General features: G+C 33.9%; 1 protein-coding gene across 19 annotated transcripts in view; it reads right to left on the bottom strand.

Moving 5' to 3' along the window:
* LOC115216989 (plasma membrane calcium-transporting ATPase 2) overlaps positions 1 to 14,700 on the bottom strand; it is a 330,524-nt gene that overhangs the window by 43,822 nt on the left and 272,002 nt on the right. For 14 of the 19 annotated variants that reach the window (XM_036507543.1, XM_036507544.1, XM_036507526.1 and 11 more), the window contains 7 exons: positions 13,064 to 13,291; positions 12,639 to 12,853; positions 12,022 to 12,157; positions 9,926 to 10,032; positions 4,719 to 4,957; positions 4,435 to 4,577; positions 629 to 750 (listed from right to left, as the gene is read on the bottom strand). In XM_036507543.1, coding sequence (XP_036363436.1) covers positions 629 to 750; positions 4,435 to 4,577; positions 4,719 to 4,957; positions 9,926 to 10,032; positions 12,022 to 12,157; positions 12,639 to 12,853; positions 13,064 to 13,291 — 1,190 coding nt within the window. The remainder of the gene's footprint in view (positions 1 to 628; positions 751 to 4,434; positions 4,578 to 4,718; positions 4,958 to 9,925; positions 10,033 to 12,021; positions 12,158 to 12,638; positions 12,854 to 13,063; positions 13,292 to 14,700) is intronic. The other 5 variants (XM_036507534.1, XM_036507539.1, XM_036507536.1 and 2 more) reach the window with 1 other exon arrangement.

Raw genomic sequence — 14,700 nt, 5'->3', positions numbered from 1 at the left:
ATGATACTGCTTGTAGGATGGTGGCAGTCACAACTATAAACACACACAAGACTTTGGTTGACCTGAAGCTATAGAACATTAGGTACTACACAGTAGGATTGAATCAGAAACCATGTAGTTGGAAAGTGAACTTCTTAACCACACAATTATGTCTGCAGAAAATCTGAAGAAAACAATGTTGGCATAAATTGGCAGTAATTAGTTCATAGGAAAATTTGATAAATTTAATTGCTGAGAGGAGTGAAGAATCTACAACATAAGCAAGGGAATTATTTCCAGTGAAATGGTTGCAATAAAGGAACACACTTTGAATGTATGCATTTATCAATTTGGAAAACACATTTGCCTGAGATTAATTGGATTATTGTGAATTTACACCTGACAGACAAGTGGAATCTATTTACTTCTGTCTATCAACTTTGAAAAGATATAAATTAATTAGAGAAATTAACCAGTCAAGCAGATATCCAGTTCAGAGGAAATCTTGGAATAGGAGACAAATATCTGTTCTGTAAAAAGACTTGATTGAATATCAACAAAGGCATTTCTGTTGGTACTATTAGTTATTTCTATAATGGTTAAAAGGAGATAAATTAATATTGACATATGTTATTGAAAATATACTAACTTCACTTCGTACGGGATCTTCAATACCAACAACAGCAATACAAGTCAGTCCTCGAATAATTTCATCTTCTTTTTCCCAGTTAGGTTCTTCATCATAATGAGTTTCATTTTCCTTGGCAGGTCCTGGAAATTGACATTTTCAAGAGTTGATAAATATTATTTTCTTCTAATATTGCACTCAAAAAAAGAAAAAAAATCAACATTTATTGCACTAAACAAGTGAACATTTGTTTTTTGGTAAGTATTTTTAATTTACTGGCCATGTGAATAGGCAGAATCATCCAGTTATGAGACAGAATGCCTTAAGTGTATTTAGTTACAACCCTTTATGTTTTGAATTCAAATCCTATCTATGTCAATGGTGCCTATTACCATTCTGGGAGATGGGATGCAGATAAAAAAAAAATAATGCACCACCAAGATACTGCAATTGATTTAATTAACTTTACTCCTTACCTTAAATTTATGACTCTGCATTATGTTGAAATTCAACATTCCTTATTTAATGAAAGCATAACTAAATTCATTTTCATTTTTCAGACAATAAGTATACATAGCTCTGTGTGTGTGTGTGTGTGTGTGTCTAAGTATGGATATGAAAAATAAAAGACAATATCTGAATAGAATAGGAAAAAAATGCAGAATCTGAAGAAAACAATGTTGGCCTAAACTAGCAAAATTTGTCCATAGGAAAATTTGATAAATTCAGTTGCTGAGAAAAAAGAAGAATTTACAACACAAGCAAGAGAATTATTCCTAGTGAAATGACTGCAAGAAAGGAACACACCACATTATTTTGAATGTATTCAACAATCTAGAAACACATTTGCCTGGGTACTGAGAAAGCTCAGTAAGGGTAAATGGTTTGTGAGAGCTGTGTAAGCTAAGTATGTGAGTGCTCTTTCATGGTTAAAATTGGTAGCAGGTTGAAATAGGATTTTAGTTTATTTACAGGTTCATCAGTGCTCTGTTTTCAGTCTTTTAATTTTAGGAAAAATACAGGAGTTCATGAATGGATGTTCATAGGGGCTTTTATACAATGATGACTTGGTTCTCATTGGAGAATTTAAGAGAAGCAGAGAAAGATCTACACTAAGAAGAATGATCTAGAGTGCAAAGATATAAAAGACCAAAGTGCAAGTTAGCAACTGAAAGTAAAAGTACTCAGTGCCACCAGAAAAATAGCCTTACTTGATAATTCAGAAGAAAGTTAATTAAACCAGTACAATGTATGATTGCAAGCAAGCGTTATACAAATATTACATAGATAATGCAATAGAAAATTTGGCAAGGAAGTAGGATTTCTATGCACAAAGCACCTATAAAATTCATGAACTGCTCAGATAGCTACTTAGAAGTTGTAGTTAGTTATTGGAATTGTATAGGTCAGCCAGTTCTGAAACATGATATCACCAAAAATCATAACCTTCTTTACAGTTAGTTTGGAAGAAGTGAGTTATTCTCAAATGTAAGGGAGAAAACTCTAATCCTTTCTTCTATCATTCGTTTTTGTTCCATATCTTTAAAGGGTTGGACTCTTCACTTCAACAGGATGTTAAGAGTTAAGTAACCTAATTAGTACTGGAAGTGCTTGTAATAAAAAGAAAGGAAAGAAGTTTAGGGAGATGTTATCTCTGTTGGCATAAAAAGAATTTTCTCTCAGAGTAAAAAGACCTTGTGATTACAAAGTGTGATGCTGAATGAATTGAGTCCTTCAGCCTTCAGATTACTCGATCTAATATAAAGCTTATTTAGGTAATGCCAAATGTAATGCATATTTATCCACATTGTTTTGAATTAATCATGCATCATCTCATAACTTCAAGATTTTGATGGTGTGAGTGTTACATTGAAGGGTAGGTGTAAGGGGTTGGATCTGGCCAATTTAAATGTAAAACAGGTAGAATATTTAGGTCATCTATGATTGGTTTAGATGCTAAAGTGTTAATATGAGCATTGAATAAAGAAGATATGTTGGTGGCCAGTATTTTCAATAAGCAATTTCAGTCATCATTATCATCATCATCATCGTCGTTTGAATATTGAAAACAGAAAAACAAAATCATATCAGCATCTCAACGATGACAAAATAGTTGCTGTTGTATAACAACCAGGTTAGCTATAAACAAGCAGATCCAAGCCATACGAAAAGTTAGCTGAAGAGACCCCTGATCTTTTGCATCCGGTAACTTTGTTCAACAAGAGACCATACTGCACACTTTGACACATGGTGATAATGATTAATCCTACAGGGTGACAAACAAGCCACGTGCTCTCTCTACTGTTCTGTTTATTTCTGTACACCTGTATATTCTGGTAAGTGGCCAGAGTAGAGGTGGACAAAATAAACTCATTAGATCATAGCAGTTGTTGGTCCTTTGCTTTCATCAATGGTGATGTGCATCCCAGTTGGGTTTAGGAGGTTCTTAAGACTATTGATATCATAGCTCTTTCAATGTTTGTATATGAAAGATGGCTGAAAAGGTGAGATAGTAATTTAGGATGATATTGTATTAGTGTGCAGAAAGTAGTGTGACGGTGGTGTTGTAAATATATCCGAGTGTGACTGTACCTGTAGCAGCAAATAGTGCAAATATTAAAATCAGCTGTGGTAATAAATATTGCCCTTTGTAAGTCTTGTTGGTCTGCTACACCTAGTATTTATGATCTGTTGTGTGGCTTGTGAACAATGTGTGATGAGGCAACATGTTTTGTGATCTCTGTAATTTATTAGAGACTGTTTTAGAAAAATTGAAGGCCACATATATTTCAAAATGGATCTAACATATTGGTTTACTAATTATTGTTGTTAGTAAAATGCTGTTCCTGCATGTACTCTAAGTACATTATGACATGGTCTTGCTTTCTTTACTGTATCGTCTTAATGTTCTGTGACTGTGGTAGAGGTGGTATATATGTAATCTCTTGCAATTTTTTTTTCTGTGTGTGGTAAATTGCTAAATGGAATGGATGGTTGCATTTACTGTTCTTTGAAAAGAAGGGAAAGACGGTAAATTTGGTAGTTTGACCTCTATAAATCTGTTGTTTTGGAGTAAGGATTTTTTGTTATAGATGCAAGGTTGGAGCAGTTGTGCAACTGTGTTGAGATGTGAGAGTGATGACATTCATCTACTAATGAGGTATGTATATTTTTTGTAGAGGTACAGCAAGGCTGCACTTGTATAGATTAAGAAGAGTGGGTGAGAGGATGGATAACTGTGACACTCTGTAAGACAAATTCCAAAATTCTGAATGTCTATTACACAGGTTTGATAGCCATCATTTTGTGTTGTTTCTTGAATAGGTGTTGAACATTTTTTTTGTATGACTGGGTAGTGCAAAACAGTTAAATGTGTTGCTGATGTAAATGATAATTAATATTTTGTGTGTGTGTGTGTGTGTGAGAGAGAGGGGTTGGTATTGAAGCTATCATGTATTTTATTTGTAAAAGTTGTGGGTAGTGTGGTGGTTGAATGCAATGGTCTGTTTACATGTAGTGAGTTGGAAAGAGGAATATGTGGGTGGGAAATCTGAGAAAGATTCCAACTGAGTTTCTCTAGGATTTTTGAAGGTATGTATAAGAGGCTGATTGGTTTGCATGGTGTTGATTCACTGAAGTTTTATTGAATCTGCAACAGTGAACTTTGGTTGATTTTCCTGTCTTGTGTCTTTGTTTTGTTTCTTCCTCAATTACATGGTATATCCTGTGTTGCTGACTGACTTCAGAATGTCAACAGTAATCTGCTTTTATAAATGATAATCTAGACCATAATTCAAGAATGTAAATGAAAAAACTTTTTTCCTTACCATGAACAAAATGTTTAAATGCCAAGCACAAAGTTCTCAAACCATAATTAGCCATTGGCTCAATAACGTTTGCCACCATATCTTCCTGGTCTTGAAGAGAAAAAGGTTTGGGAATTCCATCGTGTCCAAGAATAAAGTCACACCTTGTGAAAGAAATTAAAATATTTTATTAAGGAAATTATTGCATCTAAATAATCTTTACTTACACTAGTTCATGTATTTTTTTTTGTTGTTGGTACATTTTTTAAAAACATTGTACAAAACAGAAAAAGTAATTAACTTACTTTTTTAAGACAATTTCAGATGCTCCTTTTGTATATAACCGAAATCCGTCTTCAAGCTTTAGAACTGTACTCATAGATTTTCGAACAGAGTTGAAAGTATAAATTTTATAGATTTTATCAACGGGAGTTTCTTCTCTCAAGGCATCATAATCTTGTCCCAAATCCAAAACAAAGCCTAGAAGTGCACATTCAGTCTTATTACCAAGTTGTGTTGGTAACGTGGAACTATCTTTACTTAGCTAAAAAAAAAAAAAAGAAAAAGAAAAAAAATGAAATAGAAATGGATATAAATGAAATATACATACAGTAATGTCTTGATATACAAGTTAATTTGTGCCTGGAGACCACTTGTAAAGCAAAAACTTGTAAAACAGATCAATAATTCTCTATAGTAGTAATGCTATAAATCGTAATTCGTTCCGTTCCCAGAAAAATATTTTACCTATAAAATTTATAATACCCATAAATAAATGGCAATAAAACAACAGTAGAGTGTAAAGAATATTTTATGTAAAGTAAAAAGAATGTCAAGATCATTTATAATAAATATTACTATTATAATTGTTTTCTGAATCACGTTCACTCGCACTAGACTTGTGTATACCATCACTTGCAGACGCAATTGCCAATTCACAAGCACTTGTGGATTTCTTTTTAAAAAACAAGTCTAGAGTTGTTTACTTGGAAGCATGTGTTGACAACCTCCCAAACCCTCCAAAAAAGAAAAGACACAGACAAAAGAAAATTATATAATTATGAAACTAACTTGACACTTCAGTGGCAAACAAACTGACTTGAGATTTTATTCTTTTATACCTCAGTAGTCAGGGGCCTGTGGTCATGCTGGGGCACCACCTTGATGCGTTTAGTTGATCAAATGAAACTCAGTACTTAATTTGAGCCAGATATCTATTCTATCAATCTCTTTTTTTTTTTTTACCCAACTGTTAAGTCATAGGGAGATGAACAAACCAATGCAGCTATCAAGTGGTGAGAGTCAAACACAAACACAGAGAACTGGCTTCCATACACTTCCTTTTACTAAATCACACACAAGGTATTGGTAGGCTAGAGGCAGAAGAAGACTTGACCAAGATGCTGTGTAGCTGAACTGAACTCCAAACCATATAGTTGAGAAGCACATTTCTAAGCCACCCAGCTATGACTGTGAAAGCCATCTGATGAAGCAGAAACAATTACATCATAGAAGTAATTTTGGCCATTTAAGAATACTTCCAAAACTCTAACATTCTTGTTTATTTCTTAATGTTTTCCTAATTTTGGCACAACAATTTTGAAGGGTGTAGTAAGTTGATTATAATGGCTCAAATGTGCAACTGGTACTTATTTCATTGATTCCTGAAAGAATGAAAGGCAAACTAGACCCTGACAGCATGGTTTATTTCTTAATTATATTAACTAAAAGTCAACAAGTTTTATTACACTTTTACACACCTCTACTACTTCTGGAATAGTAATGGAATCATGTCAGTAACAAGCTGGTAGAAGTGTGACAACTTATTTTTTTACAGTCTTAGAAATCAATAATATCAAAAAAAAATAAATGAAAGTGAGCATAACAGATTTTCATGTATCCTTAAATGGTTAAAAAAGCTTTTGATGTAATAAATATTTTTATAAGATAACAAGCTGTGCCAACTCAATAATTTTGAGATTATTGGACATATAACAATAGTAGCAAGCTACCAAGTTTTAATAAATTAAGAAGACAAATTATGCAAGGAGAAAATAGATCAAAGGAAAATATAAAATTCTTCTTCCATTTCAACATTGTTACCTAGAAACTCTAGAAAATATGGTGCAAACAGTCTGACATATGTATCTGATCTGGTTGAATCAGCATTAGTCTCCAAAATGCCAAATTTCCTTTGTCTGCTATATCTAAACCATCTCTGCAATGTTTTGGTTTATTTATGTTATAAAATTTACATTGTCACAGTGGTAATTGAAAAGTGGGACAGATAGAGATTTTTCACCCTCTCTCCCTAATATCAGGTTGAATAAAAAGTAAGCAACACTTTGAACCGTGAAGTATTTGTACCGGATTTTTGCAAAGTTTTGAATTTTTTAAAATAATATTTTGCAATTGCCTGATAATACAGATATAGACCTGCCCAAATGCATCAATAAATTAACATTGATATTTTTTTTCACCATTGTTACAATCATCTGAAATGGAGCTGTCAAAGTGCGATATTTGAGCAATTTTGCTATTCAACTTCAAAAAAGGACATAAAGCAACTGAAACTGCTCGTGATATCAATGAAATGTTTGGTGAGGAAACAACCAGTGAGTAGTCAGCTTGAAAAGGGTTTAAACGATTTCGCAGTGGACACCTGAGATTTGAAGATCGTGAGTGTAGTGGATGCCTATCTGTCATTGATGATGGTCAATTAAAGACTGTCATTGAGAAAGATCCATGTAAACCACTCGAGAACTGACAAAACCATATGCATGTGATTGGAAAATCAAAAAGGCTCGGAAAATGGGTACCACACGATTTGAATGAAAATCAGAAAATGTGCAGATATGAGATTTACTCGTCACTTCTTTTCCATAACCAGACTGATCCATTTCTCAACCATATTGTAACTTGTGATGAAAAGTGGATTCTGTACAATGATAAAAAACGTTCTTCACAGTGGTTGGACCAAATTGAAGCACTGAAAACCTGCCATAAACCTGAGCTCTTTAAAAAGAAGATTATGGTGACTGTTTGGTGGTGTACTGCTGGACTCATCCACTATAACTTTTTAAAACCCAGAAAAACCATTACTGCAGAAACATTGCTATGAAATTGCCAAAATGAAAAAAAACTGCTACTTCTCCGTCCCAGACTGGTCAACAGAAGAGGACCAATCATTCTTCATGACAATGCTCAACCACACATTTCACTAATGATGCTCCAGAAATTGAGGGAACTCGGCTATGAAGTTCTTCTCCACCCAGCTTATTCCCCAGACCATTCTCCTACTGACTATCACTCTTTCAAGCACCTTGATGGTTTCCTGCAAGAGAAAGTGTTTAAAAGTCAAACTGATGCTGAACGTGTGTTCAAAAAGTTCATCAGCTCCAGAACTCCAGATTTTTATGTTACCGGAATAAACAAACTTGTAACTCATTGGCAAAAGTGTGTTGATTGTAATGGTACTTGCTTTGATGAATAAAATTGCTGTATTGTTGAAATATATTGTGATGAATTTCATGATTCAAAACGTTGCTTACTTTTTACTCAGCCTGATATATATGTGTTAATGTGTGTATGTGTGGAAATGCAATGGCCCAGTGGTAAGGGCAGCGGACTAGCGGTCGTAGGATTGCGGTTTCGATTCCCAGACCGGGTATTGTAAGTGTTTATTGAGCGAAAACACCTAAAGCTCCATGAGACTCCGGCAGGGGGTGGTGGTGAACCCTGCTGTACTCTTTCACCAGAACTTTCTCTCACTCTTTCTTCTTATTTCTGTTGTACCTGTATTTCAAAGGGCCAGCCTTGTCACACTCTGTGTCACGCCGAATCTCCCCAAGAACTACGTTAAGGGTACACGTGTCTGTGAGGTGCTCAGCCACTTGCACGTTAATAAATGAGCTGCGACGTCACTGGTGCCAAGCTGTATTGGCCTTTGCCTTTCCCTTGGAAAACTTCGGTGGCATGGAGAGGGGAGGCTGGTATGCGTGGGCGACTGCTGGTCTTCAATAAACAACCTTGCCCAGACTTGTACCTCGGAGGGTAACTTTCTAGGTGCAATTCCATGGTCATTCATGACCGAAGGAGGTCACACAATGTGTGTATGTATGATGATAGTGAATCTATTATTTGAACAATGAGGATTCAGTTGTTCAATTGAATTACCTACACCTTAATTGACATGTAAATGGCCAAGCATTTCATACACATGTGTACTCTGTAATCCACAGGCAGAACCAGACAGACACAGTGTGTGACAAGGCTGCATCTTTTGAATTCTGGGTACAATCCACCTGACTGACTTCTTTACAGTCTCTGTCTACCCAATTTCAGTCACAAGGTATCATCACCATCATTTAATGTCTGCTTTCCATGCTGATATGAGTTAGATGGTTTGACTGGAGCAGGTAAGCTAGAGAACTGCATCAGGCTCCAGTCATCAGTTTGGGCTTGGTTTCTATGGCTGGATGCTCTTCCTAAGACCAGCCATTCTATGAAGAATACTAGGTGTCTTTTATGTGTCACTGGAACAGGTGTCTTTTATGTCACCAGTATGGGTGCCATAGAAAATGACATTTGCCCTAGATGCCATGCAGCATGATCAACTATGGAACCTCATGGTTGTGAAACAAACTTCTTAACCATTTAGCCATGTTGCACCTGTGTATGTGTGTCTCAAACAGATAGGAAGGAAGAGAGAAACAAGTACTATTACACTAAATTTTAACATGCATGCATTAGAGGCCACATACACACATACTAAAATAAAATTTTGACTAAGATGTATTGACAAACCAGATGGCTGCACCAGGCTCCAATCTGATCTGGCAGAGTTTCTACAGCTGGATGCCCTTCCTAAGGCCAACCACTCCGAGAGTGTAGTGGGTGCTTTTATATGTCACCGTCACAAGGGCCAGTCAGGCGGTACAGGCAACGGCCATGCTCAAATGGTGCTTTTTATGTGCCACCTGTACGGAATCCAGTCCAGCGGCACTGACAACAACCTCACTTGAATGTTTTTTCACATGCCTCCAGCACAAGTGCCTGTAAGGCGACGCAGGTAACGATCACGTTTGAATGGTGATTTTTACGTGCCACTGGCATGGAAGCCAGTTTGTTGCTCTGGCAACGATCATGCTCAGATGTATGTATGTATGCATTCATGTATATGTGCGTCTATTGTGTTTGTCTCCATCACTGCTTGACAACATGTGATGGTTTGTTTATGTGCCCATAATTTAGAAGTTCAGAAAAAGAGACTGATAGGACAAACTCAAAAGTCAGTATTGGAGTCAACTTGTTTGATTAAATCCTTCAATGTAGTACCCCAGTATGGCCACAGTCCACTGACTGAAATAAGTAAATGTAAAAAGATTGGAAAAAAAAAAGATGAACTTAAGTAGATAAATTTGATGGGAAATATCCAACAGGATATGGAAAGAAAGTATTGGAACAAACCATAAGGCAACAATAATATCAATGAAACGTGTAATCTACTTACTATAACTTTAGATGTATATCCACTGTTGATTGCAATGGTATGTATCAAAAGATTGCTTATTGCTGGATTTATATCATTAAAGTTTGGCGTTTGTTTATAGTGTATGCCTGAAGAAGAGAAATATATACAAGTTTTAAACTACATATATAAACATACTTTCAGATAAGTCACAGAAATGAAAATCAGTTTTAAAAGATATCAACCCTTTTGATACTGTATTTCTGTTGAAACAAACTTTTATTTCAGTTAATTTTGAAAATAATAATTTAGTAAAATAGCTATCATTATTAAGCTGGTGTTTGGAATATAAATTTATACAAGAAATTTTGATGGAAGGTTTTAATTCATTCTCTTGAAAACTAAGTTTTTATCATAGAAACAAGGGACAGTCTCAGATGGATTGGTATCAAAAGGGCAAATGCATAGTGAAAATGACACAATGTTTAAATGAGATGGCCAGGTGGCAATAAGGTCAATGACATATCGATCTTATCTGATACAGAAGTATGTTTTATTAAGATGAGCTGAAAATTATATTATGAGAGTAAACACTATAACACTAGATAACAATAAGTTTGATATTAACTCCCATACCCTCTCACTTTTTTTGACAAACAAATCCTTTGAAAGGATTTGCTCAGTCAGCTTACCTTTCGACAAAAGAATCTGAATGCTATCTTATGTCAAAGCTTCTAGGGAGATAAGATTCAGTGAAATTTAAGTTTATAATACTAGAATGTTAAAGAGTCTCATTAGCTTGAGATTAGTGTTAAAAAGAGTCTGACTAATCTAAGAAGACATAACTAAAGAAATTGCATATTTCCCTACAGATAAGACAAGATGTCTGTTGACATTCTGTTGAACAATGTCAGCAGCATGGTATCATACATTAAAGATATGAATGAGGTGGCCATAGTACTAAACACTGGCATAGGATTGTGGTGCAACAGTTTACAAGCAGGAACATGAATGGCTAATAACCTCCAAGCAAATGGTACTCTTATATGCCTTATACAGACACCAGTAAATATATGTGATGAAACAGAAGACCTCCTCAGCAGAATCAATGATGGTAATCTTAAATACGACATCACTGACTATGTTATAAGCTGTATGGATGTAGTTATGTAATTTCATTGTATCCATCCACTGGTAGAGAATTTACCATTGCAAAATGTGTGGAACTGATTAGTGATAGTAGATGGTGTTCCATAATGCAGTAAAGAACACCAATTAAACATATCCTGGTAAATCCCTGTTCCACTTGACCTAAAAGAAGTAGACACCTATTCTTATCATCTTTGCTTTTAAAAAGCTATTGAGTGAATAGAGATGTTCGCAGTATTAGAGCCACAATTGTACATGCAGCAGGTATTCAGTCTTTAAACTGTCTTAAATAGCCATATATTTAGCTTTGACATCAAATTTTATAAACAAATAAAGGATGGTTGGAGTTGGAATTGCTGGATACATCACCTATCTTGTTTATGGTGTGGTGTAATGGGCAATTTAAACAAAAATAGCTAAATAGTAAGTATAATCAAGTGTTGTACTCTAAGCTTGTGGATGATATTAACCTTGTTGTCAAAATGATTCCTCACACTGATAACATGAATGAAGAACACATGATGAGTACAATAAAGAGCTAAGCAAATTCTATCTATGGTAGCATTAAAGTAACAATTGACTATCCCATTTAGGCACCCAAATAGGCATTTACCAGACACTGAATGATGGATAAAAAATGGTACTATAAATAGTACATACAAAAAGAAAAATTTTTTAAATGAGTTAATTTTAATTCTATACTTTTATAATATAGAGCTTTTCTAAGCTCTCCAGGACTTTCAAGAGTTGGTGCTTAGTGGTTTTATGATGTAAATCAGAAGAGGCATAAATATTGCCAGATGATCTTGTACATATTTTCTAGATACTGAGTAGAAACAGAATGAAATGTTTGCAGAAGATGTAAAATTTCTGATCCATAAGAAATCCAGTACCTTATCCACTCAGTCATCTCTACAGAAATTTTAGTTGGTAACTTCATATTAACTCAAAAAGTAGCTGTTCTCTTAATAAAATCTCTAGGCACTTACATCCAATGTAACTCTGTACAACTGTCATTCTATTCGTGGTCAATGTTCCAGTTTTGTCAGAGCATATAGCAGTAGCGTTTCCCATTGTTTCACATGCGTCTAAATGACGGACTAAATTATTGTCAAACATCATTTTCTAAAAAAATAAGATTTTAAAACATTATAAAAAACAAAAGTAAATAATTTCTATTGTAATTAAATAACTTTTAAATTCACTAATAAACTAGAATTATTTCAGAAAACACGACAAACTATTTTTGTACTTTCTATTAAAGTCAATTTAAAAGATATTTAATAGCATTTAATATATGGTACAAATAAGGTAACATAATAATTTCAAATTTTTGCACAGGGCCAGAAATTTTTAGGAGAGGAGTAAGTCAGTTACATTGATCCCAGTGTTCAGCTGGTACTTAATTTATCATCTCCAAAAAGATGAAAGGCAAAGTTGATCTCGGCGAAATTTGACCTCAGAATGTAAAGATGGATGAAATGCGATTAAGCATTTTGTCTGACATGCTAATGATTCTGTTAGCTCAATGCCTTACTAATAAGGTAACATAATATCATATAAAAATAAGAGAATGTCTAGATTAAGAACTCCCTGTAAAACTTACCCGAACGGAGTAAGCCAGAGCTAAAGTGACTGCCAGAGGTAAACCCTCTGGAACTGCAACAACTAGAACTGTAACACCTATGATAAAGTATTTAACAAAGAGCTCTAGATATATTGTAGTCTTGTCACTACTCCAAACTTCTTTCTTTACTGCAAACTCGTGGATACAGAATTTCATGACGAGAATAACAACAGTCAAAACAGCAATTGCTGTGCCTGTAAAATAAATAAATAAATAAATAAAAGACAATACATATTTAGCAGTTATCTTTAAGAAGGATATAAAATTTACATTTATTTAGTGGTTAGCTTTAAAAATATTGTATTCTTGGAAGTAAATGAATAAAAAACATTGACATTAAATTTTGTAAGTCTTGCTAAATATCACACAGATAAAGAAAATAGGTTTATAAAATTGTAACTTACCTGCATATCCAATTTGGATTGCTAATCTAGTGAGTTTTGATTGTAACACAGATTTTTCTTTCCGCGTGACTTTTTTAGCTTTTTCTTCTTCCTTCTTTTCGACACATTCTATCTTCTCCTCTTTCTGGTTTTCAAGAGTTTTCTTATGGCTTCCTGCCTTATGTTCATTGGTGTTTAAGACATTGTTGGAATTGCCTGTAGCAATGTTACTAGGATCTGAATCTGAAAATGTAAGATGAAACAAGTTATTATTGCTAACTGATACATGAGAGAGGTGTGGAAAGGATGTAAGATATCTTGAGAATCACTTTTTCAGTTCTAACTCAGACAGTATTTATTTTCTTTATATTGTGTACTTGTATTATTTAATCATTTTGTTTCAGTTTACATTCTAGTAGATTAAAAACAACAATTCTCCAATTCTCTCTTTATACATATAAATGGAGGATATTTCAAAAGAAAACAAGATTTAAACACAAATGTAAAACAAATTTTCTACACAATCAGTTTCTTCAATATTTAATCTCTACAAACTATTTTTATTATCCAACAAATACTTAAAAATCAGTTTTATTCAGTATTAATGAATAAAACCAACTTTAATCTTGATACTGTGAAGTATTTTAATTTAAAAAAAATCACAAGTTATGTGCGAATTCAATACAGTTGGCTCAAGAATAAAACTATTTATTGATAAACAACGATATACCAAAGGCTAAAGTATAATTGGCACTGAAAAATTAATATTGATATAAATTTTTTTGAGTTTTCTAAAACACTACACATTTTTGACAGTAACTAGCATTGATAACTCTCTCAAAAACGTTAAATTGGTATAAAAGGTTTGTCATATTTATCAAAGTTGAAAATAAAATTACACATTTTGAAGTAATTTTTATTAATCACAATAGACATAATTAGTTTTAATACTCTCTTTTTATCCAGAAAGAATCTTATTATCCAGAAAGAAAGTTGAAATATCAGATGATTTGGTTGATAGCTGCTCATTTGGAGAACATTTATTGCTGCAAGAAATGATCAATGGTCAAGTAAATTGGATAAGTTAAAATTCATAAGTTTATAATCCAGAGAATATAGACAAACACTTGATTCATGTGATTTTTCTTATGCTGTATATCTTTGGTTATCTTACAGGAGCACATTCTTTTTTATCACAATGTAGAATCCAGTTCAAGAATGACTCACTAACTTTATGCATGTAAAAGTAACAACATTTTCTGTGCACAATTTTTTCTTCTTACTACTCATTAGGCTATCAATCTATTCAAATGTTTAACTGTTTCAGATTGAAATGACATCTGATCTTGGATTGAGAGACACTATATTGTTTAACTTATCTTTCAAGTAGCTTTATTAGTATCTGCTTCAATCATAGCTTTCGGCATCTCTGTTACCAAGAATTCTAGAGTGATTTCTGACAGACGTTCCATTGATGTCTAAATATTACAATATTGTACTGAATGGTAAGTTTTGAGGTAACGGATCTCATCTGTCACAAGTATCATTTTTATAACAAATTTTTGCTCAGTTTCAACACATATAGCTTAAGACAGCAAATTCTTTACAGGAAAGGACTGCTGTTTTAATGCAGCAAAAAAGATAAATGGCTGGCAAGG

Source organism: Octopus sinensis, linkage group LG11 (assembly GCF_006345805.1).
Source record: "Octopus sinensis linkage group LG11, ASM634580v1, whole genome shotgun sequence".
Taxonomy (NCBI): Eukaryota; Metazoa; Mollusca; class Cephalopoda; order Octopoda; family Octopodidae; genus Octopus; species Octopus sinensis.
This window is presented reverse-complemented; position numbering and strand designations above follow the sequence as displayed.